This window comes from Ranitomeya imitator, chromosome 5 (assembly GCF_032444005.1).
Source record: "Ranitomeya imitator isolate aRanImi1 chromosome 5, aRanImi1.pri, whole genome shotgun sequence".
Classification (NCBI taxonomy): Eukaryota; Metazoa; Chordata; class Amphibia; order Anura; family Dendrobatidae; genus Ranitomeya; species Ranitomeya imitator.
In genome coordinates, this window is record NC_091286.1 from 24,164,999 (window position 1) to 24,188,560 (window position 23,562).

Here is a 23,562-nt window from a genome sequence, read left to right on the forward strand (position 1 = left end):
TTTCGGAGGCCCATGACAGCACTACGAGAGAGGGGATCCGCCCTTCAGGAACAGGAAACCTACAGATACAAAAGGGCGGCACCTCTCCCCATGCATCAGTTGTATATTAGAGCCTGAGAGGACTACCGCGGTTAGTAGCACACAAACATTCAATATATACAGTTTATGTACAAAAATAATCCATCATATTGAACTATATACCACACGTGAGATCTATCTATCTCATTATATATACTATAGGAAGTGCAACCCCCACGTGAATAGGGAGGGAACTAAGGGTGCTGTCATGGGCCTCCGAAAAATGCTGCTACCAGTAAGTAGCTTAATGCTTTATTCGGACTCCCATGACAGCACTACGAGAGAATTACAGAGATGTAAACTACCTTAGGGAGGGACTATAGCCTGTAGCACCCTTAACCCGAAGGTGAGATCAGAAGAGAACCCCAAGTCCAACCTATAGTGCTTGAAAAAGGTGGAAGGGGATGACCACGTAGCCGCCTTACATATCTGGTCGATGGAAACTCTAGATCTTTCAGCCCAGGATGTAGCCATGGCCCGGGTGGAATGTGCCCTCAGATTCTGCGGAACAGGACTTCCACCTGCAGTATAAGCCAGAGAGATAGCCTCCCTAATCCACTTCGCTAACGTGCACTTTGACACTCTAAGACCTTTCCTGGGACCTTGGAAGGATAGAAACAAAGCCTCCTCTCTCTTCCAAGCATCAGTGACTGATATATATTCTAAGAGACATCTCCTAACATCTAACGTATGGAGTAACTCTTCTTTGGAATTAGAAGGATTAGGGAGAAATGATGGTAGAACTATCTCCTGAGATCTATGAAAATCTGAGGCCACTTTCGGTAAATAAGCTGGATCTGGTCTGAGGACTACTCTGTCCTGTAGAAACTCTGTATAGGGGGACAGCCTAGAAAGAGCCTGTATGTCTCCTACCCTACGAGCAGATGTAATTGCCACCAAAAATGCTGTTTTGAGGGATAGTAATTTAAGTGAGGCTGAATGTAAAGGCTCAAACGGTTCTTTAGTCAAAGCAGAGAGGACTAGATTGAGATCCCAAGGCATTGACCTATTCCTGTGTATAGGTCTGGACCTACTAGCTGCTTTGATGAACCTTGATACCCAATAATTACCAGCAATGTTACAAGAAAATAGGGCCCCTAGGGCTGAGACTTGTACTTTTAGCGTACTCGTGGATAGATTTAGCTCTAGCCCTCTCTGCAGGAATTCTAGAATCTGGTTAATTGGTAAACCCTCTTCGATATTAAAATTTGAAGAGGCCAGAAACTTCCTCCAAGTTCTAGAGTAGATCTTAGTTGTTATGAGTTTTCTACTCTTCATAAGGGTATCAATGAGATTTGGAGAAAATCCTCTGTTTTTTAACAGTGACCTCTCAAAGACCATGCCGTCAAATGGAGACCCTTCACTTGTGGATGGTTGATCGGACCTTGATGAAGTAGGTCCGGGATGTCCGGCAGTACCCAGGGGTCTTCCACCGACATGGTCCTGAGCCAGGAGAACCAAGCTCTTCGGGGCCAGAACGGAGCGATCAGTATGATTCTCGCTTGATCCTCCCTTATCTTTCTGACCACCAGAGGCAACAGGTTTAGCGGGGGGAACGCATAAGCCAACCGGAAATCCCATCTGATCAGGAAGGCATCCACTGCCAGCGGATATTCCCTGGGATTCAAGGAACAGAATATTTTCGTTTTTCTGTTGTCCTTGCTGGCAAATAAGTCCACCTCTGGATGACCCCACCTGCGGACAATTTGGTTGAAGATTTTTGAGTTCAGAGACCATTCTCCTTGTCTTAAGGTGTTTCGACTTAGAAAGTCCGCCCTTATATTTTCCTTCCCTTTTATATGCACTGCTGTTAAAGATAGAAAATGGTTTTCCGCTATCCGGAGCAGGCGGTCCGCTATTTCCATCAGGATCTCGGAGCGTGTTCCACCTTGGTGATTCACGTAGGCCACTGCCACCTGGTTGTCGGAGAGGATTTTGACATGGTGACCCTGTAGATACACGAGGAGTTCCTTAATTGAGAATTCAATTGCCATCAACTCCTTCTGATTGGAAGAGGCTGATGTTTGGGGGTCCCATAGACCCTGGACTACCACGTCACCCATGTGAGCCCCCCACCCCGTGGGGCTGGCGTCTGTTGTGATTACCCGAGTCACCTGAGTCACCCAGGGAACTCCTGCTGACAGATTGTCTTCCTCTAGCCACCATCTAAGAGATGTAAGAACCCCTGGACTCAATGTCATCTGACCCTGCAAGGAACCCTGTAAGACCCTATCATAATGTAGTACGTCAAACTGTAAAGGCCTGGAGTGGAACTGGGCCCAACGGACGGCGGGGATACAGGAAGTTAGGGAACCTAACAAAGACATAGCCTGTCTAAGGGTCATGGATGGTTTATTAATTGCTTTTAACACCTGTTGTTGGATATGAAGCAATTTATCAGGCGGAAGACAGCATTGTTGGGACTCGGAATTTAACAGCAGCCCTAGGAACCTCTGGGTCTTTAGGGGTTGCAATCGGGATTTATCATAATTTATGATCCAGCCCAGATTTTCCAGTTTAAATATAGCCGTTTTAACCTGAGCCAGGCAATGGTCTACTGAGTTCCCCACTATTAGGAAATCATCCAGATAAGGAACAATGAGAATATCGGATTCACGTAAGTGCGCCATAACCTCCGCAACTACTTTAGTAAATACCCGGGGAGACGTTGAGAGGCCGAAGGGAAGGGCTCTAAATTGAAAATGGCGAACAATACCTCCCATAGACACCGCCACACGTAGAACCTTCTGGAAGTTTTCGTGGATAGGAACATGATAGTATGCATCCTTTAAGTCCACAACTACCATGAAGCAGTGTTTAAACAACATCTTTATTGCAGAACTGATTGACTCCATTTTAAACGTGTTATTAACCAGGTATTCATTAAGGGATTTAAGATTGATAATAGTCCTGAACGACTTGTCTGGTTTTTGAATCAAAAAAAGAGGAGAGTAGAATCCTCTTCCTCTCTCTGACTCCGGAACCTCAATCAGTACATTTTTACGGCATAAAGTCATGACCTCTGACTCTAAGGCCGTCTGCTCAATAGTGGAGGAACGCAAGGGGGTTAGCATAAACTTATCACGAGGCCAATGAACAAATTCCAATTTTAGGCCTTCCGATACAATACCTCGGACCCAGACACTATTCGTGATGTTAGTCCAAGCGGAAGAGAAGGTTGACAATCTCCCTCCCACAGGGATTGCTAGTCATTGGTCTGGTTTCTTACGTTCTTTTGAGGAACGGCGAAACATGTAACCCGTACCTCTCCTGCGTCTATCCTCCCATCTAAAATTTTCTCTAGAGGGTGAGGATGCGCGCTTCCTTCCACGACCAAATCTCCTTCTGTTAAATGGACGCCGGTAAGAAGCTGATGACAAATTAGGAAATTTCTTCTTATCATCTCCAGCCTTTTCGAGCAGCTCATCCAAGGTTGGCCCAAAGAGATATTCCCCTTTACATGGGATAGCGCATAATTTGGATCTTGACTGGATATCCCCCGACCAACACTTCAACCATAAGGCTCTACGAGCCGCGTTGGAGAGTCCTGCTGCTCTGGCCGCCATTCTGACCGAGTCCACCGACGCGTCCGACAAGAAAGCCGCAGCATCCTGAATCACTGGAAGCGCACCTAGAATAGAATTTCTGGAGGCGCCTTCTTTAAGCTGGGATTCCAACTGTTCCAACCAAACCATTAGGGATCTGGCTGTACAAGTCGCAGCCACTGCTGGCCTCAAGGATCCGGCTGCCATCTCCCACGTACCCTTAAGGAAGATCTCCGCCTTCCTGTCAAGAGGGTCTTTAAGGGACCCCATGTCCTCGAAAGGTAAAGCTGCTTTCTTAGATGCCTTCGCCACCGCCGCATCTAATTTAGGGGCCTTGTCCCAGGTATCCACATCCGTATCTTCAAAGGGATACCTGCGCTTTAAAGCCGGTGGCAAAGAACCTTTCTTCTCCGGTTTTTTCCATTCCCGGAGAATCAGGTCCTGAATCTTATCAATCACCGGGAAGGATCTGCGTTTCTTGTGTTCCAAGCCGCTGAACATTAGCTCCTGACGGGAAAGCTGAGTCTTAGGCTCTTCTAGGCCCATCGTACCTCTGACCGACTTGACTAACTTATCCACCCGGTCCAGAGGCAGACAGAATCGGCCAGATTCCTCTTCTGATGACGAGGAAGAGAGATTTGAGCGATAAGAACCTTCCTCTTTATCTTCCTCTGACGAATCAGAGATCACCGAGGCTCTCTGTTTTGAACTTCCCGCCTGGGATATAGACCGCAGGGATTCCCTTACTTCTGTACGGATCATCTCACGCAGATTAGCCGTAGAAGCAGATTCTTCCGCTACCTAGGGGAGGACAATAAGGGAGATACCATCTATCTAGCCTGATGTCACTCAACCCTTCCACTCCTGTAAATCTCACCGTCTGTTGTATACAGGAGGCACACAATTTTTTAGGGTAGGAATCTGGTAAGGGAACTTCACATAGGGCACACTCCTTATGTTTCGACTTTGCACTTCTTTTCCCCTAGAATGACAAAGTATAAGGGGCCCGCGTCACTGAGTGAACATTCACGTAGATCACTTACCAGTGTACGTCAAAGAGAAAGGTACCAGAACACGAGGGGGCTCCTTGCCAGTCGAAGCTCTAGATCCTTGCCTGGACGAGCTTTTACGGCTGGACTGGTCACTTCTGATATGCTCCTTTCCCACGGCTTCCTGCCGTACTTTATCCAGAAGTTGAGGCTGCTGCTCACCATCATCTGCCATGATGAAGCTGTGGCCAAAAGCAGGGTTCTATCGCCAACACCTGCTTATATCCCCCTGTATTCCGGTCAGCAGGCCACCTGGCGTGTTCCCCATTGGTTCCTGATGATTAGGCTGCAGCTGGGAGGTTAGCGGTGGTAGTACAGAAGAACCGGCGACCGGACCATGGGCGCCGCCATTTTGGAAAGACCGCGCATGCGCAGTCAACCCGCAAACCGGAAGCGCCTGCCGGCTCCACCCCCGGCGCCCCAGCGTTCCGGAAACGCTCAGTGAGCGATGCAGGACGCCGGGAATGCCCAGCAGTGCTCCGGACGGCGCTCCACTTCCGACGCCGCAACCACACCACCGCACCTCACTGCCGCCGTCTGCTCAGGGGGGGGAAATGAAACCAACGCCGGCTTCCGGAGACAAGGAATCCTCCGGACCCTGCTCCCTGCTGCCAACGCCACTGACGTGCAGTCCAGCCTGGACCACCGTGGCGTCTCCAGGACTTTCCGCACCGGTCGAGGTAGGAGACCCCCCCGCTACCAGATTCGACCGGCCGGCCTGGGCTCCTTACGAGATGAAATCTGTAGGATCCTGTCCCTCCAGGAACAGGAAACCAACTGATGCATGGGGAGAGGTGCCGCCCTTTTGTATCTGTAGGTTTCCTGTTCCTGAAGGGCGGATCCCCTCTCTCGTAGTGCTGTCATGGGAGTCCGAATAAAAAGCAGTGCAAACTTTCCTTTTTACGTGCATTTGCAAATTATCACATTTAGGTCATCCTGCAAACATTAGGAGTGGCATCATACTTAAAATATGTACAAATAGGGTTTTGCAAAATCTTAAGTTGGGTCGTAAATTGGTGTTTTTCAGAATGTCAAAATACACAAATAGGAGGGAAATTACACCGGGAGGAGGGGGCTCGGAAGAACAATTTCTCTTGTATCTGCATCGTCCTGCCTGCATACCATAGAGGGTGCATCTTCAGTCACACAGTGCAGGAACCATGCAGGGTATGTCCCTTTAAGAGACCGTGTTCTCGTCAGTCTAAATGGGACCATGTTTGCACAGGATGCTCTCATTTCATGCAGTGCGAGAGCGCCAGGGAGCAGGAATGTGTCCATTCCCCAAAATAAACTAAAGGCTGAAATTTTAGCCAGCAGTCAGCGTTCTACATCCAGAACCCAGCAACTACTTAAAGCTGCGTATGGATTACACAACGATCTGGTAACCACTAAAATAGACAAATACCAGAAATCCCGACACTGCGATATTTAAAGACACATCCACTTATACAACCGGCATAGGAAGAGGGTGGGGGAATCTGAAGAACGTCGCCATGAGTCAACACCATCTGAAGATGCACATTATAAAAGTGGCGTTACTATAATACACCACATTATTGTAATCCGTTATTATACATAGCATTCTCACGTTAGAAGATGCTTTGAAGGGGAAGAGAAAAGAAAAATTCTAAACAGATTCAGACATTCCTCTTAGTCTAGAGTAGGAAAATAGTAATGTTAGCACCCATGGCGGTCTAGAGTAGGAAAATAGTAATGTTCGCACCCATGGCGGTCTAGAGTAGGAAAATAGTAATGTTAGTACCCATGGCGGTCTAGAGTAGGAAAATAGTAATGTTCGCACCCATGGCGGTCTAGAGTAGGAAAATAGTAATGTTAGCACCCATGGCGGTCTAGAGTAGGAAAATAGTAATGTTAGCACCCATGGCGGTCTAGAGTAGGAAAATAGTAATGTTAGCACCCATGGCGGTCTAGAGTAGGAAAATAGTAATGTTAGCACCCATGGCGGTCTAGAGTAGGAAAATAGTAATGTTAGCACCCATGGCGGTCTAGAGTAGGAAAATAGTAATGTTAGCACCCAAGAGTAGGAAAATAGTAATGTTAGCACCCATGGCGGTCTAGAGTAGGAAAATAGTAATGTTAGCACCCATGGCGGTCTAGAGTAGGAAAATAGTAATGTTAGCACCCAAGAGTAGGAAAATAGTAATGTTAGCACCCAAGAGTAGGAAAATAGTAATGTTAGCACCCAAGAGTAGGAAAATAGTAATGTTAGCACCCATGGCGGTCTAGAGTAGGAAAATAGTAATGTTAGCACCCAAGAGTAGGAAAATAGTAATGTTAGCACCCATGGCGGTCTAGAGTAGGAAAATAGTAACGTTAGCACCCATGGCGGTCTAGAGTAGGAAAATAGTAACGTTAGCACCCATGGCGGTCTAGAGTAGGAAAATAGTAACGTTAGCACCCATGGCGGTCTAGAGTAGTGGAGAGTTACCATTACTATGCACAGAGGTGTAGGATAGTGAAAAAAAAAAAAAAAAACTTTACCATCTAAGGTCGTCTAGGGTAAAAGCGAACATTACCATCCCAGCTGGTCTGGGGTTAATACGATCCTAGGTGGTCTGGGGAAGTAGAATAATTAAGGTTACGATCCCAGGTAGTCTGGAGGATTCAAAATGGTTAAATGTTCCCATAACTGACGGTCTAGGGCAGTACTGTTAACGACCCTGGGACCATCGTCATTCGTGAGAATTACGGGGACACAGAACTGGTGTTCCGATGCAGCCCCCTTCTAACTTTTTTCCCCGCGCAGCTGCCCAGCGAGGGGCCACCGTGTGGCTCTGCCTCTTTCTCTGGATTGGTGGTGGACCCGGAAGTCGGTAAGGAGGGTATATCATAGATATCAGGCTAAGAAATGGGAACTGCCTGGTGGGCTAAGGGTACGGAAAGGGTATTACCACCTTCCTTGGTATTCTAGGGCACAAGAGGGTGTTAACTCCTGGTGTCTGGAGGTTCTCTCGCCCATCTGGGCTCCAGAGGGTGTTTATGCTCTTAAACACAATGTGCTCATCGTCCCCATAGGGGTGCAGCAGTTGGATCCCCAAAACATTGCTTTGTCAAGTCTTGCAGAGCAATGGTCGCCCTTTGCAGACCCTTTCCGGAAAGACTGAATGGAATGGGTTCCACGCACATGACATCCATATTTGCTAGGATGGTAAATAGTTCAGTGTCCGGTTGGTCAAACGTGTTGTGACCCTGCAGTCCCAGTTGGTAAAACAAGGCAGCAGCCACTTAAAAATAAATAAATAATCATGAGCGGACATCTTTCCTTTAATAGGCAAGGAAAATGTCCAAACCAGCGTGACACCCGGTCACAAGACCGAGCAATGATCCAGAACACGAATCCACCCTCCTCGTTCTCATCTCAGTGGCCAGTAAAGTCACACACAAATCTACTTAAAGTTAAAAATAAGATCAGACGCTTTAGGAGAATAGAAAAAAGTACAAACATATATTTGGGAATGAAATCAGAAAAAAAAAAATAGGAATTTTCCACCGACAGTGGAAATTGGACTCTTCCCAGGAGCCAGGTAACACGGGCGCAGCCAAACTGGCGACTCTCGCGTCTAATACTGGAAGGTCTCTTTCTATTCCTGTGAATGAAAACATACCTATGGCTCCCAAAAATACCCACGTGGCTCAGACGCGACTGACTGGCCCAGCGGGACGGCATTCTGGATGTAGGGCAACATTTCACTCGGGATTAGCATTAAACCCAAAATGTTCTAAGGGTCTCGTCATGGTCAACGTGACAAGACGGACTCAGCGGTATCCTGACACTAGCAGTATGTTGCACTTGGGCGCATGCTGACGGGGGAAGAGCTGGACAAATATCGGAAGACCTGCTGGGACTCATGATAGGAGATTCTGGCACTTTTCAGATATGATGTATATCTGAATCCAGCGATCGGCTGCAGTGGTCACATATCATTATCCTCACATAACTGCTGCAGCCATGTCAGCAAAGACAAAGGGAAGCAGAAAGGCATCGCAGGAGTAGAAGGGGGTGCACTAAAACGAATTAGTACTACCAATAATGGAACATCTGGGCAAACGTCTAATATCTGTATTAGCCATTAGGCAATTGTCAATATGAAAAAAAAAATCAGTAAAGTTTTGGGAATATTGAATTTCTCCCACCCCCAATCCATTGTTCTAAGGGGAGATAAGCTGGAAGCCGCTCGGTCCCTCTCCTCTTGGAGACCACATGCATGTCCAGCCAAGAGGATCACTATGCCCGATAGCTATTGAAGGGGTAAGGCCATCTTTACCAGAGGAAACGGCACACGCCAACAGGTATTGCCCCTCTTCCATATAAAAAGATCACCTCTCCCAAAAAGGGTAGACCATTTCAGACAACTCCGAGAAATGATTGCGAAAACAACCTTAAAAAGGAGCACTCCGGAACGCTGGAACGTTGTAGACCCACTTCATAGAAGTTAATAGAAAAACTAGAAAGACTGTATTTCATTGACCTTTTCCAAGTGGTGACATTTTGGTCATGCAGCAATTTTGCAAACTGAGCAAAAAACGGGTAAAAGGGAAACACAAGCGAGACTTTTGGGCTATACATTTAGAGGAAACTGAACTTTCAGGACTGAAGAAAGGCCATTTCTAGGGTCAGTCAGAAGTCCTGGCTCACAGTATAAGCATTTCGCACCGAGCATACAGTGGGTGTGATGCCAGTCTCGTCAGAAGTCCTCCCTGAAACTCCGACATGAGCAAACAGCGAGGTCTGGGAACTGAGGTTTCACTGCCGACTCCTAAATTCCTTGGAAGTGGAGGTTAGAGACTTTTTTCAGAAGCAGGACGGTTCAGACAAGTCTATAGAGAAGGATAAGGATGTCCTGATCACACAAGTGGAGGCTTTTGGATCATCTGAGGACCTGTAGACCTCTATGGAGCCTGCATTTATTTTTTATTGTAGATGTGAGAGCCTAATATTTATCACAGCCGAGAGTTCGTTGCAATTGTCGATATCTGGGGCCAAGACTCCAGACCAAAACTTTGTAGCAAGGGACCTAGATTTGCGACAATCTTGGGAGTATCAATGTGTCAAACGGTGGAATATTGTTTCATATTATAGCAGATATTGGAAAGGGTCATCTCCGATCAGCAGGTCCTGTTAGGCGGATGCAACGTCACCTCCCAGTGTGGAAGAGCGACGCAGGAAATTCTCATAACTTTGGGGAGATGATCAATGTCCCCCTAGTGCGAATTCCAGCTTAGAGGAAGGGAGGTGATGATCCATAATCCGGTGCCGTACGGTTCTTACAGCTCTCCAGTACCGTGTGTCGCCATACAAAGCTCATGCTCCAGAACTCACCGCCTCAATAAAAAGAGCCTTCAGCAGCGGCGCCAGGGTCAGCGTCCATCTCTGGCCAAACGTCAGGGAGAGTTTTGTTTCCATCTCCGAATCAAGTTCTACAGAAGTAATGTAGGCGCAGCGCTGATTCCTTGGCGTGCGCCAACATTAAACCTGGCACAGCTTCCAATCATTAGCATTAAAGAGACGACGATTAGCTAAATATAGGTCACGCTCGCCGAAATACTTCAACTCTTCCCAAATACGAAGCATCATAGTAACATAGTAACATAGTTAGTAAGGCCGAAAAAAGACATTTGTCCATCCAGTTCAGCCTATATTCCATCATAATAAATCCCCAGATCTACGTCCTTCTACAGAACCTAATTCCACGATCTGCAGGAGAATGAGACACAACGAGGGGACGAAGAGAAAGAGCAACCAGGTGCCAAGAAGCAAAATCCGCTATGCCCAAAATATGCCTTTTATTTGTTTGGATAAGTTTCCCCCAATCCGTGTTTTAAAGTTACCCTTCACAAAGTAGGTGGCCTATATAAAGGGGTTCTGGCTGCTTTCAATTCAGGGCAGTGAGAGGAGCCGATGATCGGTGTCCGGGATATTGCAATTATTGTTCACACATCCCATTACAACGAAGGACAGGGACACGACACTTGCGAACCATGTACACATCCGGACACGCACCTGTCGACGCAGATCACCAGCACCTCCCACCAGAAGTAAAAGGCACTGGAGAAATCCCTAGGAGACTATAACAATGGAATCAAATTTTTTAACCATCAAATCTAAAGCGAAGAACATAAGAAAAAAAAAAATTAAGAAAAATATCCCAATATGCTCTGCATGCAGCTCCTCTATAGACCTATGTGTTTCTATGGTTACAGACTACACACAAGCACTGTGTATTCTGATCTCTATAATGTATAGTGCTGTGGAATATGTTGGCGCTATATAAATAAAATTATTATCCTACAACTAAACCTCCTGTCTTTACGTACATTAGTATGTGAGCAAATAAACGGCTATAAAAATAGTGTTGAAGCCAAAGCACCTGCGTCTGACTGCACGTCACAACCCACTACATTTAAAGGGATTCTGGTGACAATTGTCTACAGCAGCATCTTTTAGGACTAGTCCAAGGGGCAGCTCTGCGGCGGCATCTTATACGACTAGTCCAATGGTCAGGTCGCGGCAGCATCTTGTACGACTAGTCCAAGGGTCAGGTCCACGGCGGCATCTTATACGACAAGTCCAAGGGTCAGGTCCACGGCGGCATCTTGTAGGACTAGTCCAAGGGTCAGGTCCACGGCGGCATCTTGTAGGACTAGTCCAAGGGTCAGGTCCATGGCGGCATCTTGTACGACTAGTCCAAGGGGCAACACCGCGGCGGCATCTTTTAGGCCTAGTCCAAGGGCAGGTCCGAAGTGGCATCTTATATGACTAGTCCAAGGGGCAGGTCTGCAGCAGCATTTAAACGACTAGTCCAAGGGGCAGGGTCCACGGCAGCATCTCCTCGCCTCACTTTAATGCATGTTCAGATATAGCAGTGCGACATCAGGTCGATTCAGAAATGCTAGAAAATCGATTGTCAAACATGTAAGAACTAGCAAATGCTTTGAAGACAATTCTGCGGTCTGGGAACAAGTTCCGGCTCTTATCCCTTAAACCCTGCCTAGTGCCCCCTCCATTGGACTTGGTGGAAACAATCACAGAATCCTTGCCCATGCACAGTTTACATGGCGGAACCGTCCATCAAGGCCAAGGAGCAAGCTTCTTTTAAAGGAGTTGTCCCATCAGGATTAATTAAAAGGAGGTACGTCCTCCCTGCTGCATTCTCACGTTGCTCAGTACAAGCTGCAGTCGTTGGTCCACCTGGGTGTGCGGAGACAGAATTCACTTGGATTCAAGTGCTCCATCACTCTTTATCCACACTCAGTATTCTGACATGGATTCTCAAAGTAAGTACATCAGCCTCATCAGGTCTAAGATCTATTTAAGTTATGTATACAATTAGCTTTGTGAAATCTGCTGACAGATCCCTCTTTAGCGCTCCATGGAACAAGCGGCTGGCCACATTATCCTCCTGTATGATCGGATGTTTGCTGAAGGTCTTGGGAGCAGAACCTGGAGCACTCGGATTAATGGGCTATTCACTGATGAGATCTGATGGGTCAACCATTCCTCTTTGTAATAATTGTGAGTTTTCAGTAACATATACAATGCAATAGTCCGCTGAGATGCCGGTGTAGTCACACATTTAAGACTGACATTGAATCCTGCATCACTGCCCGATACGAAGACAAGACGCCATTTGTAAACAGCATCCCCTTATCAATACTTAATGCAGCGAGGACACCGGAGCCGCCACGTTACTGCAAGCAGGACGCCCCGGCCGTATACTGCTATCCATTATCATAGCACTGAACCAATAGTGAAGCCCTCTCAAAGAGACACAGCTTCAAAGTTCCTGTGATTAGGCATCCGATAGTCCGGAAATCCTGAAGTTAATCTGGAAGGACACTCCATCTCCTGGAATAGCCTACATGGTCTGCAACGTCTCCATTATGTAATTATTGGGGGCCCCATACAACGCACAGAGGGATCACTGGGCATAAGTCCTTGCAGAGCAGCACCGACCATGTGCCCAGTACTGCAGCCACAACACAAGCATATGGCCGCTATATGACCTGAAGGGAAAAAAAAGGGGCAATATATGGCAAGAGGGGCGTTGTTGTAAAGGGATCTTAATAAAGTCCTATTGATCCCATATAAAATAGCCTAAAGAAAAATAAAGTGATACTTCTAACTGTACCCCTACAAAAAGAGGATTATGGTGAGTTGTTTTTTGTTTGTTTTTTACTTTGGAACCATGGAATAGAAACCTATTGCACCAGGCCGCAAATGGTTGTTCAATGTGGGGTTCCCCTTTCAAAAAAAAAAAAAAAAGATAAAAAAAGTTTTTGCCTTGGCCAGTAATATTCCAAGATCTCAGCTGTAACCAGTCTATCACAAGGGAGTGCAAACATTTACACATTTTCCACCAGGGTGTCACAGCCGCCCCGCCAAGTAACTGGAAAAAAAACTAAATTAGAGCAGTAGATAATGGAGTTATCTGCAGTGTCCTCCCGCCGCCGTCCCCGGCACTGCTGATCACTTTACCTTAGAAGGAAACGCGCTGGTTATTAGACACTAAACTTTTTTTGGGGGGAGGGGGGAATTAAAAAAAAAAAAAAAAAAAAAAAAAAAACAGCTAACAGCACACACTCAGCAGTAGACAGGCTAAAAGTAAAAAGTAATTAAAAAAAAAAAAAAACACGCCTTCCCTTTGCAAAGTTAGTCCAATGAAAAAAAATAAGTTAAAAACAAAAAGGGACATATGAATGGGGCAGACGAGGAGTCATAAAGCCTGCTCCACCTGTCTGCACACACGAAGCCCCGCCGCATAGAATGACGACAGCTGTAGTCTAAGGACTGAAAAGCCGCGATGACCAAAGACAAAAAGATGTCATCGTATCCTTAATGCTCATTCATACGGCACAGCTGTTTCGTTTTCCTCATCCTGGGGGGATAACAAGTGGTGAACGCAGCATGAGGAACACAAGAAGAAGAAAAAATAATTCCAATAAAATGAGCTGGTCGTCAAATATTCATGAAGTCAACTGTTCGCTTTTCATGATGTTGCCCCTTTAAGGATAGGACCGTCCCGACTGGGCACGCCTTGTCGTGGTGGGATGGCTTTTACACTCTTTTTGATCAGAATAGTGTTATTACATGTACTGTTACTATTTACTTACTGTAGGGTAAATATGCTCATTATGGTTTTTTTTTTCTTCGGTTTTGTCTGTGTAATGGCCACGGTGTGAACGTGCTCTTAGGCAGGGCACGTATACCAACTTATACCCCGGCTCACTTCTTTGGTTTTCCTTTAAGGATTTGGTAACACGTACAAGCCCATGATGACTGCTCCCGATCACCATAGTACATGTACAGAGGACACAAGTCAATGTAATGGCTCCAAGGAAACGGCGCTGGCGTAAGAAAAATGCTGTAACCTGGCACTTTACTAAGCATTGGTGCCACCGTGTACCAATAGAACCTGTACAATCCAGGATCAGCGCTGCCAAAGATCACGCTTAGGTTTTCTAACAATTTTCCCAAAATCTTCAAGTTAAACCCATTTTACGTGGTGGATCCAACACACCAGAAAACGTTGCCCAAACTAAAAGGTCGGCTATATCTATCCCATGGCTGGACGGCTACTCCTCCAGCAAAAGGGTAAGCTGTTTTTGTTAGGATGATACAGTCGGGTAAGGGAAACTAATATCTGACTGTCCACAAGTGACCATTCGTGTACAAGCAAGCAGAGATCTTGAAAGTACGAACACCCAAATGTTTATTCCAAAGTTGAAGCCCTTTTCAACAGTTATGACCAAAAAGGTTCATCAGACACCGGTGGTCCATGGCCACTGCTTCACTACCTGCGCCATCCCCCCAACGATGTAATGGGTGCATCGTGACGTAATGGGTGCATCGTGACGTAATGGGTGCATCGTGACGTAATGGGTGCATCGAGGCGTAATGATCATGCGGGGGCTCTACTAATCTGAGGGTCTGCTGAAGGCAGCAAGAGGGTCACAAAGCTGTGGCCAACAAGCAACATGGCCAGTGGATCGGGGCCCCACAAATCCATTTGCTCAACTCTACTTTCCCATATCAGACTCGATTCCACCACTGTGGCCCAAAAGGACCCCATTATAAGTCCAAAGGGTCTACTTGGTGCCACCAGGGTCATTCAGATCTATAGGGGACATTCACACTGCATTTGGAAAAGCTCCTGGAAAACATTGCAACTATATCCTAAGGACTCTATGGCTGAAAGTATCTGTTTGGCCTTCACCGAGCTGGTATTAAAGTCAAGATAACTTTTTTTTTTTTTTTTGTAAAGCAAATGGTAGAGTCCTGAGAAAAAAAAGCTAACCAAGCATTAGACATTTATTTTAGCAGGGGTACCTACAGGTGAGGATTTAGGTCACTGGAGATACATGTCAGCAAATTCTTCAATCTACACTGCAAATGCAAGGGCACTGTGGTGCTAATAGGAGGAGATACAACAGAATACTAGCAGGCTCAGCCCGGTATAGAGACCAGGGTGACGATCAAGAACGCAGCCTTCCTGCCGGTCACTACATGATGATGAAGAACTGTGGGTGTGAAAGCGGGCAGAGCATCAACAATCAATGCAAAAACCATTGTGCCAAATGTCAACAGAAACTTGGATCCGAGCAATGGAAGCAAAGGAAACAGACGCCGAGTAAACAGCAGCGGGGAACGTTTTAGAGGCGGCATCCTCCACCCACCCAAATAATGCAGGTTCCTGAACTTCTCATTACTGCGCGACATTCTGGACTCAGGATCCCCAAATACAGATGTATCTCCGTTCACTAGATGACCGATAGCCGCCTCGCTGACCTAAATCCTGGCATCCCCATAGTAACCGAGAGAATTCCTATCCCACCAAATCCTTTCAGCTTCTCGAGAAACGAAGGTCATATCTGATGTGGTGCTCCCTAATGAAAGGGGAACCTCTTATTTATATATAGAAAATCCATCTATATTGGGAGCCGAGTAACTCTGCAAAGACATTCTGATACAAATACATTACACCCGAGAGCTGCGCTCACTATTCTGCTGGTGCAGTCACTGTGTACATACATTACATCACTGATCCGGAGTTACCTCCTGTATTATACTCCAGAGCTGCACTCACTATTCTGCTGGTGCAATCACTATGTACATACATTATATTACGGATCCTGAGTTACCTCCTGTATTATACTCCAGAGCTGCACTCACTATATTCTGCTGGTGCAATCACTATGTACATACATTATATTACGGATCCTGAGTTACCTCCTGTATTATACTCCAGAGCTGCACTGGCTATTCTGCTAGTGCAGTCACTGTGTACATTACTGATCCTGAGTTACATCCTGTATTATACCCCAGAGCTGCACTCACTATTCTGTATATACATTAATTATCCTGCAGAGTTCCCGTAACATCATATCCCCAATCATACAATGTAAGGGCAGATGCAGGTAGGGCTCTTCTATTACGGGAGTGAGGGTCCGTTTGGACCAGTACCGCTCCTTGTCATTGTGGACAGTTTGCAGCCTCCAAGATTACCTTATAGAGGCTCCTGCAACCGTTTGTCATTAATCTTTCACACATCAGTGTAAGGCTGGATCCTCCGCCGGCCGTTTTGTTTTACCCAATTGTTTAACCTTAAAGGAAAGGCCTGGCAAAATGAGAGGACAGCGTTCCATTAGAAGCCATCAGCTATTGTATATCTGCCATCCTTCTTGTACTACGCCAGGAAATACCTGGACCAGGATTAGCATGATCCGACAGGGTATTGATCTAACAGAGGGCAACATCTACTGCAATGCAACAAACAAGAGGACTACCCAAAAAGAAAAAATGCATTTCACTTTTGGCCTGGGCAGCTGTGTGGCCATTACACAAGGTGATTTCTAGCCCGATCCTCTTGCATGATCCATTATAGACCTTATAAACGGGATGTGAGTACAGAGCCTCGGCAGATGGATGCACCCTCCGGCAGCAGCAGCAGCGAGGACTGCATACAGCAGGCGAATGGTGCAGTCACTAATGCAAAGCGAGGAGCAGACGGGGGGGGGGGGATTCCTGCTTGCGACAGCATCACAACCGGATCGCAGTAAATACCAGAACCCGCAGCGTTATGCACAGTACATGGCTAATAACGGGAAGCAGCAAGGGATCCACCATCGGCTTATCCATACACCATGAAAGGCAGTGGGGGCATTCCCAGTGTTACCCCCCCCACAATCCCCAAATCAACTACGCACCATATAATCCAAGTTATCAGCAGAAAATGGGTTAATGTATCCAACAGGTGACAAGGGCAGAAGGGTGTGGGGTGGGGGGGTCACCCATAATAAACCTATGGGCAGATCCCCCTTGCTAGACAAGCTGGAGAGTGACTGGGGGGGACCGAGCACAGCTGTCTCATCCATTCAGAGCAAATTCCACACACTGTATGAGTCAATTATTACCCTGCACATAGAGAACACTGACATATGCTTCCTGGGGGCTGCCGAGACCCACTCACCCACCAGACATATATATCTCACCAGGGCAGGGCTACCCCCAAGAGAAAAGTAGTTGATGCTCCCAGAAGTGCGCCGAGGTTAATTCTGCCCTGTTTCCAGCACGCTCAGGGTTAATAGGCCCAGATTAGAATCTGGATACTTTGTATTTATTATTTAGCTTTTTTTTGTTTACTTTCCTTTAGGAAACATTGTTGCCAGCCTTGAGTCCAGTCCTTCCTATGGGCCTTGATGGTGATGGCCATTGTTACACACAATAACACTCTCCCTGCAAAGCAAATACCAAGGAAGTGGCCGGGATGAATAGTAATAGGCCTGGAGAAATGCACAATTCTGATGAAGGTGCAAGCAGTAAACTCCGGGGAGCGGGGGATGTGTTATCTAGTGTGCACAGGGTGCTATAAGCAGGGTGATATCAAGCCCCTGGCATGGGCAGGACCCTGAATGCAAAACATTGTGTATGTAAGGGGTCCCCAAATGGTCAAAGGGGGCAGCAGAGAACCTGGAAGTGGTAGCAGGCGATGTACTGGTACTGGAGGGTTGAAGCAGAAGTGTTAGTGCAGGAGGAATGAAAAATGCCATCCCGACCCCAGGCTGAAGCCCCATGGCAGCTCCCTTCGAACGGCAACCACTGCTGTACTGACCCACAGTGCGACTCCGCCATGTGCTCCAGGCCGACACCTGCGGCTGCCCCTAATGATAAAACGAGGCCGATTCCAGGGGCATGACAGCGGGTATGACTACAGGGCCAATAGCAGCCATGGATAATGAAGGGGGGGCCCCAATATTCATGTGTGCCAATACCGGTGTGAACCAGGATAATTCAGAGAGGACAGCATGTTAGGGCATGTTAGGTTAGGCTATGGGTTGAACTTCAAGGACTTAAAGTCTTCCTTCAACCATAATAACTATGTTACTATGTTACAAGCAAGGAAAAAAAGTTGGTGGAGAATCATCAAGGGAGTGATTGGCGGCTTTATGCAAATCACTGAATATTGTGGGCTGTGTACTGGCCAAGGGGGTAGCAGCGGGTCCTGTGATAATGGCGCCCAAATAGTTGATGCCTTATGTACAAAATGACCTTGTAAGCCTCTGCGGGGGCTGGGGTCGTAGCAGGACATGGCCATGAAGTGGGGATAAAGCCATGGGTGCCAGGGCAATGCCAGGTGCTATTCAAGTCTCAAGCTTCTAGTGACTAATACGGGGCAAAACGGACCTGGAAGGATAAAGCTGCTGGTGCTACAGGCTGAGGCCGCACCGTAGGCCCAGGGCTAGACTTCTAAGGGGCAAGGACAGGATGTAAGGGGGCAAGGACAATACTGGCCACAAGGAGGCAGTACAAATACTGTCTGGGTCGCTACGGACGCCGGATAGAAGGGGAAGGAGCGGGCGCTACAGATGCTAGATGGACAGTAGAGGGAGGGTGGTGCTACGGACGAGGGATAGATAGTAAACGGGTGGGCTATGGATGCCTGGTAGATGGTATGGAGGCTCTACGGACGCCGAGAAGACTGAAAGGAGGGGGGAGGGGGACTACAGACGCCAGGTACACTGAAAGGAAGGGGGGGCTACGGACGCCGGGTAGACTGAAAGGAGGGGGGCTACGGACGCCGGGTAGACTGAAAGGAGGGGGGCTACGGACGCCGGGTAGACTGAAAGGAGGGGGGCTACGGACGCCGGGTAGACTGAAAGGAGGGGGGCTACGGACGCCGGGTAGACTGAAAGGAGGGGGGGCTACGGACGCCGGGTAGACTGAAAGGAGGGGGGAGGGGGACTACAGACGCCGGGTAGACTGAAAGGAGGGGGGCTACGGACGCCGGGTAGACTGAAAGGAGGGGGGCTACGGACGCCGGGTAGACTGAAAGGAGGGGGGCTACGGACGCCGGGTAGACTGAAAGGAGGGGGGCTACGGACGCCGGGTAGACTGAAAGGAGGGGGGCTACGGACGCCGGGTAGACTGAAAGGAGGGGGGCTACGGACGCCGGGTAGACTGAAAGGAGGGGGGGCTACGGACGCCGGGTAGACTGAAAGGAGGGGGGAGGGGGACTACAGACGCCGGGTAGACTGAAAGGAGGGGGGCTACGGACGCCGGGTAGACTGAAAGGAGGGGGGCTACGGACGCCGGGTAGACTGAAAGGAGGGGGGCTACGGACGCCGGGTAGACTGAAAGGAGGGGGGGCTACGGACGCCGGGTAGACTGAAAGGAGGGGGGGCTACGGACGCCGGGTAGACTGAAAGGAGGGGGGAGGGGGGCTACGGACGCCGGGTAGACTGAAAGGAGGGGGGAGGGGGACTACGGACGCCGGGTAGACTGAAAGGAGGGGGGCTACGGACGCCAGGTAGACTGAAAGGAGGGGGGCTACGGACGCCGGGTAGACTGAAAGGAGGGGGGCTACGGACGCCGGGTAGACTGAAAGGAGGGGGGCTACGGACGCCGGGTAGACTGAAAGGAGGGGGGCTACGGACGCCGGGTAGACTGAAAGGAGGGGGGCTACGGACGCCGGGTAGACTGAAAGGAGGGGGGCTACGGACGCCGGGTAGACTGAAAGGAGGGGGGCTACGGACGCCGGGTAGACTGAAAGGAGGGGGGCTACGGACGCCGGGTAGACTGAAAGGAGGGGGGCTACGGACGCCGGGTAGACTGAAAGGAGGGGGGCTACGGACGCCGGGTAGACTGAAAGGAGGGGGGCTACGGACGCCGGGTAGACTGAAAGGAGGGGGGCTACGGACGCCGGGTAGACTGAAAGGAGGGGGGCTACGGACGCCGGGTAGACTGAAAGGAGGGGGGCTACGGACGCCGGGTAGACTGAAAGGAGGGGGGCTACGGACGCCGGGTAGACTGAAAGGAGGGGGGCTACGGACGCCGGGTAGACTGAAAGGAGGGGGGCTACGGACGCCGGGTAGACTGAAAGGAGGGGGGCTACGGACGCCGGGTAGACTGAAAGGAGGGGGGCTACGGACGCCGGGTAGACTGAAAGGAGGGGGGCTACGGACGCCGGGTAGACTGAAAGGAGGGGGGCTACGGACGCCGGGTAGACTGAAAGGAGGGGGGCTACGGACGCCGGGTAGACTGAAAGGAGGGGGGCTACGGACGCCGGGTAGACTGAAAGGAGGGGGGCTACGGACGCCGGGTAGACTGAAAGGAGGGGGGCTACGGACGCCGGGTAGACTGAAAGGAGGGGGGCTACGGACGCCGGGTAGACTGAAAGGAGGGGGGCTACGGACGCCGGGTAGACTGAAAGGAGGGGGGCTACGGACGCCGGGTAGACTGAAAGGAGGGGGGCTACGGACGCCGGGTAGACTGAAAGGAGGGGGGCTACGGACGCCGGGTAGACTGAAAGGAGGGGGGCTACGGACGCCGGGTAGACTGAAAGGAGGGGGGCTACGGACGCCGGGTAGACTGAAAGGAGGGGGGCTACGGACGCCGGGTAGACTGAAAGGAGGGGGGCTACGGACGCCGGGTAGACTGAAAGGAGGGGGGCTACGGACGCCGGGTAGACTGAAAGGAGGGGGGCTACGGACGCCGGGTAGACTGAAAGGAGGGGGGCTACGGACGCCGGGTAGACTGAAAGGAGGGGGGCTACGGACGCCGGGTAGACTGAAAGGAGGGGGGGCTACGGACGCCGGGTAGACTGAAAGGAGGGGGGCTACGGACGTCGGGTAGACTGAAAGGAGGGGGGCTACGGACGCCGGGTAGACTGAAAGGAGGGGGGCTACGGACACCGGGTAGACTGAAAGGAGGGGGGCTACGGACGCCGGGTAGACTGAAAGGAAGGGGGGTTACGGACGCCGGGTAGACTGAAAGGAGGGGGGGCTACGGACGCCAGGTAGACTGAAAGGAAGGGGGCCTACGGACGCTTGGTAGACTGAAAGGAGGGGGGGCTACGGACGCCGGGTAGACTGAAAGGAAGGGGGCCTACGGAAGCTTGGTAGACTGAAATGAAGGGGGCCTACGGACGCAGGGTAGACTGAAAGGAAGGGGGCCTACGGACGCAGGGTAGACTGAAAGGAAGGGGGGGCTACGGACGCCGGGTAGACTGAAAGGAGGGGGGCTACGGACGCCGGGTAGACTGAAAGGAGGGGGGGGCTACGGATAACGGGTAGACTGAAAGGAAGGGGGGCTACGGACGCCAGGTAGACTGAAAGGAAGGGGGCCTACGGACGCTTGGTAGACTGAAAGGAAGGGGGCCTACGGACGCTTGGTAGACTGAAAGGAAGGGGGCCTACGGACGCTTGGTAGACTGAAAGGAAGGGGGGCTACGGACGCCAGGTAGACTGAAAGGAAGGGGAGCTACGGACGCCGGGTAGACTGAAAGGAAAGGGGGCTACGGACGCTTGGTAGACTGAAAGGGGGAGGGCTCAACGGACAGCGGTAGAGGGGGAGGCGCTACAGACGGGAGAGGGAGGCGCCACGGACACTGAGCAGAGGTGAAGAACATGCTACGGACACAGGGCAAAATATTTGGGCGCAAGCTACAGACACCGGATAGATAGTGCAAAGGAGGGTGGACGCGGGGGGGTAGTCAGTGAGGTGGGGGGCAGCAGAGGGGCTGCAGAGGCCAGTGGGGGGGTACTGTTGGGGCAGTTATTGGGGGGGGGGGGGGAGACGGCAGGGCAGTGTGGGGGTGGACCAGTGCAAGGGAAGGGATGGCGGCGGGGGGGGGTGATTTGCAGAGGCCAGTACGGTGGGGGCAGTTATTGGGGGGTACACGAGGAGCAGGATCCGTGATGCAGATGAGCAGTTGTTCGGCCGAGCTGTCAATCATCCCAGGGATAAATGAATGGAGATTTAGAGGGATAGGACCGGCAGAGCTGCTCTCTCGTCCAGCGCTCTCCGTGCCGGCCCGAGGCTTGTAATCCCGGGCTGTCTCACCTCATGGTGTCCGTTCTCCTCCTCTTCCTCGCTGCTAGTGAATGGAGGTTCTCCTCTCCCCGGTTACCGGAGCGCAGACAAGCAGTGGCATCCGAGCTCGGTAGAGGGGTCCACTAATTATTCCATATAGGGCAATGAGGACTGAGGAGAATAGTCACAATACGGCTCCTCCTCGGTGCAGCTTTTTCCACAGCCGCCGCCGCTGCTACTGCGACCGCCCGTCTGTGCAGCGACCCACAGGGCGCATGCGCCGACAGAAGACACAGAGAACAGGCTGTGCGCGCTCCCTGATCACGTGACGTACCGCGCTCCCACAAGAAAGACGCTGCTGGGGGAAGAGGGGTAGAACTTGCGCGTTCCCGAAGGAGTCGGACCACGCCCACAGGTCTCTATAGGCCGCGCCCACTGTGCCGTCCTCAGCTGTTCTGAGGGAAACCTGTGGAAGGCGGTGACGTCATCAGACATCACTTCGCGGTGGGCGGGGCTTTGTCCTCTGGTCATGTGACTGCTCATGCTGGGCTGATAGAGCTCATTAATAAAAACTGATTAAAGCAAAACAAATCTCTTTGTTGTCCATAGCAACCAATGGCAGAGCAGCTTTCATTTATTTAACCCCTTAAGAACCAGATTAATTTTTTTTTTTCACCAAGTGAGGTGAAACTGTGAATAATCAATTCCACCATTTTTTTTTTTTTATTTTAATTTTTTTAATTTTTTTTTTTTTTTTTTTGGGGGGGGTGTTTTTTTTGCGTCATTGTGTGGTAAAAATGATCCAGTAACGCAATTCTCCTGGTCGGTACGATTACGCAGATACCAAATGTGTAGAGATTTTTTTTACTGCTTTTTTACCCATTAAAAAAATAATCTTTTTGTCACTTTCAGAAACTTTTTCTTGTTTTTCCACCCAATACGGTTTATTTTTTTGTGGGAAGAACTTTTGGGGGATTTTTTTATACCATTTTGGGAATAGACATGACGTTTTTATGGCTTTTTATTGCAATTATTGGAGGAGACCGGAAAACGGAGATTCTGTTATTTTATTTTCTGAATTTATTAAATAACTTTTTTATTATTTTTTCTTTAATTAGATTTTTAAAATTTTTTTTTTATAATTATTTTTACTCTTTTTTTTTTCATTTTTGATCGCTTGTACTTTATACTGGATGTTCTTTGTTTGGTGTCTGTTCACACAAAGCATTTTGTTTTGTTTTTTTAAGTTTTTGGAGCAGAAAGTCTTTGAGTTTTGTTGGGATGTAAACACCATTGATGGAAAATGCTCCATCCAAAGGCTCAAAAAAAAAAAGCTTTAGAGAAAATAAAACTCCCCAAGGTTATGTCCACACGACCTCTTTTTTAAGAAAATTCCGCATTAAATAAATATATATATATACTGTTAACAGGGCTGGCTGAGACCGGCCGGTCCGAAGGCACATCCAGAGTTCCCTTTGCAGGTGGGGATCAGTGTCTACCTTCTGTGTGTTGTAGTCCTTCCCTGCTGAGCACCACGGGATAGTCCTCACAACTGTCTTAT

At 49.2% G+C, this 23,562-nt stretch overlaps 1 protein-coding gene across 3 annotated transcripts in view; it reads right to left on the reverse strand.

Moving 5' to 3' along the window:
- ENAH (ENAH actin regulator) overlaps window positions 1–22,304 on the reverse strand; it is a 70,643-nt gene extending 48,339 nt beyond the window's left edge. The window contains exon 1 of one of the 3 annotated variants that reach the window (XM_069768428.1): window positions 22,032–22,304. In XM_069768428.1, the coding sequence (XP_069624529.1) occupies window positions 22,032–22,036 (5 nt within the window). In that variant the 5' untranslated portion in view covers window positions 22,037–22,304. The remainder of the gene's footprint in view (window positions 1–22,031) is intronic. The other 2 variants (XM_069768426.1, XM_069768427.1) reach the window with 2 other exon arrangements.
- Window positions 22,305–23,562: the final 1,258 nt, after the last annotated feature.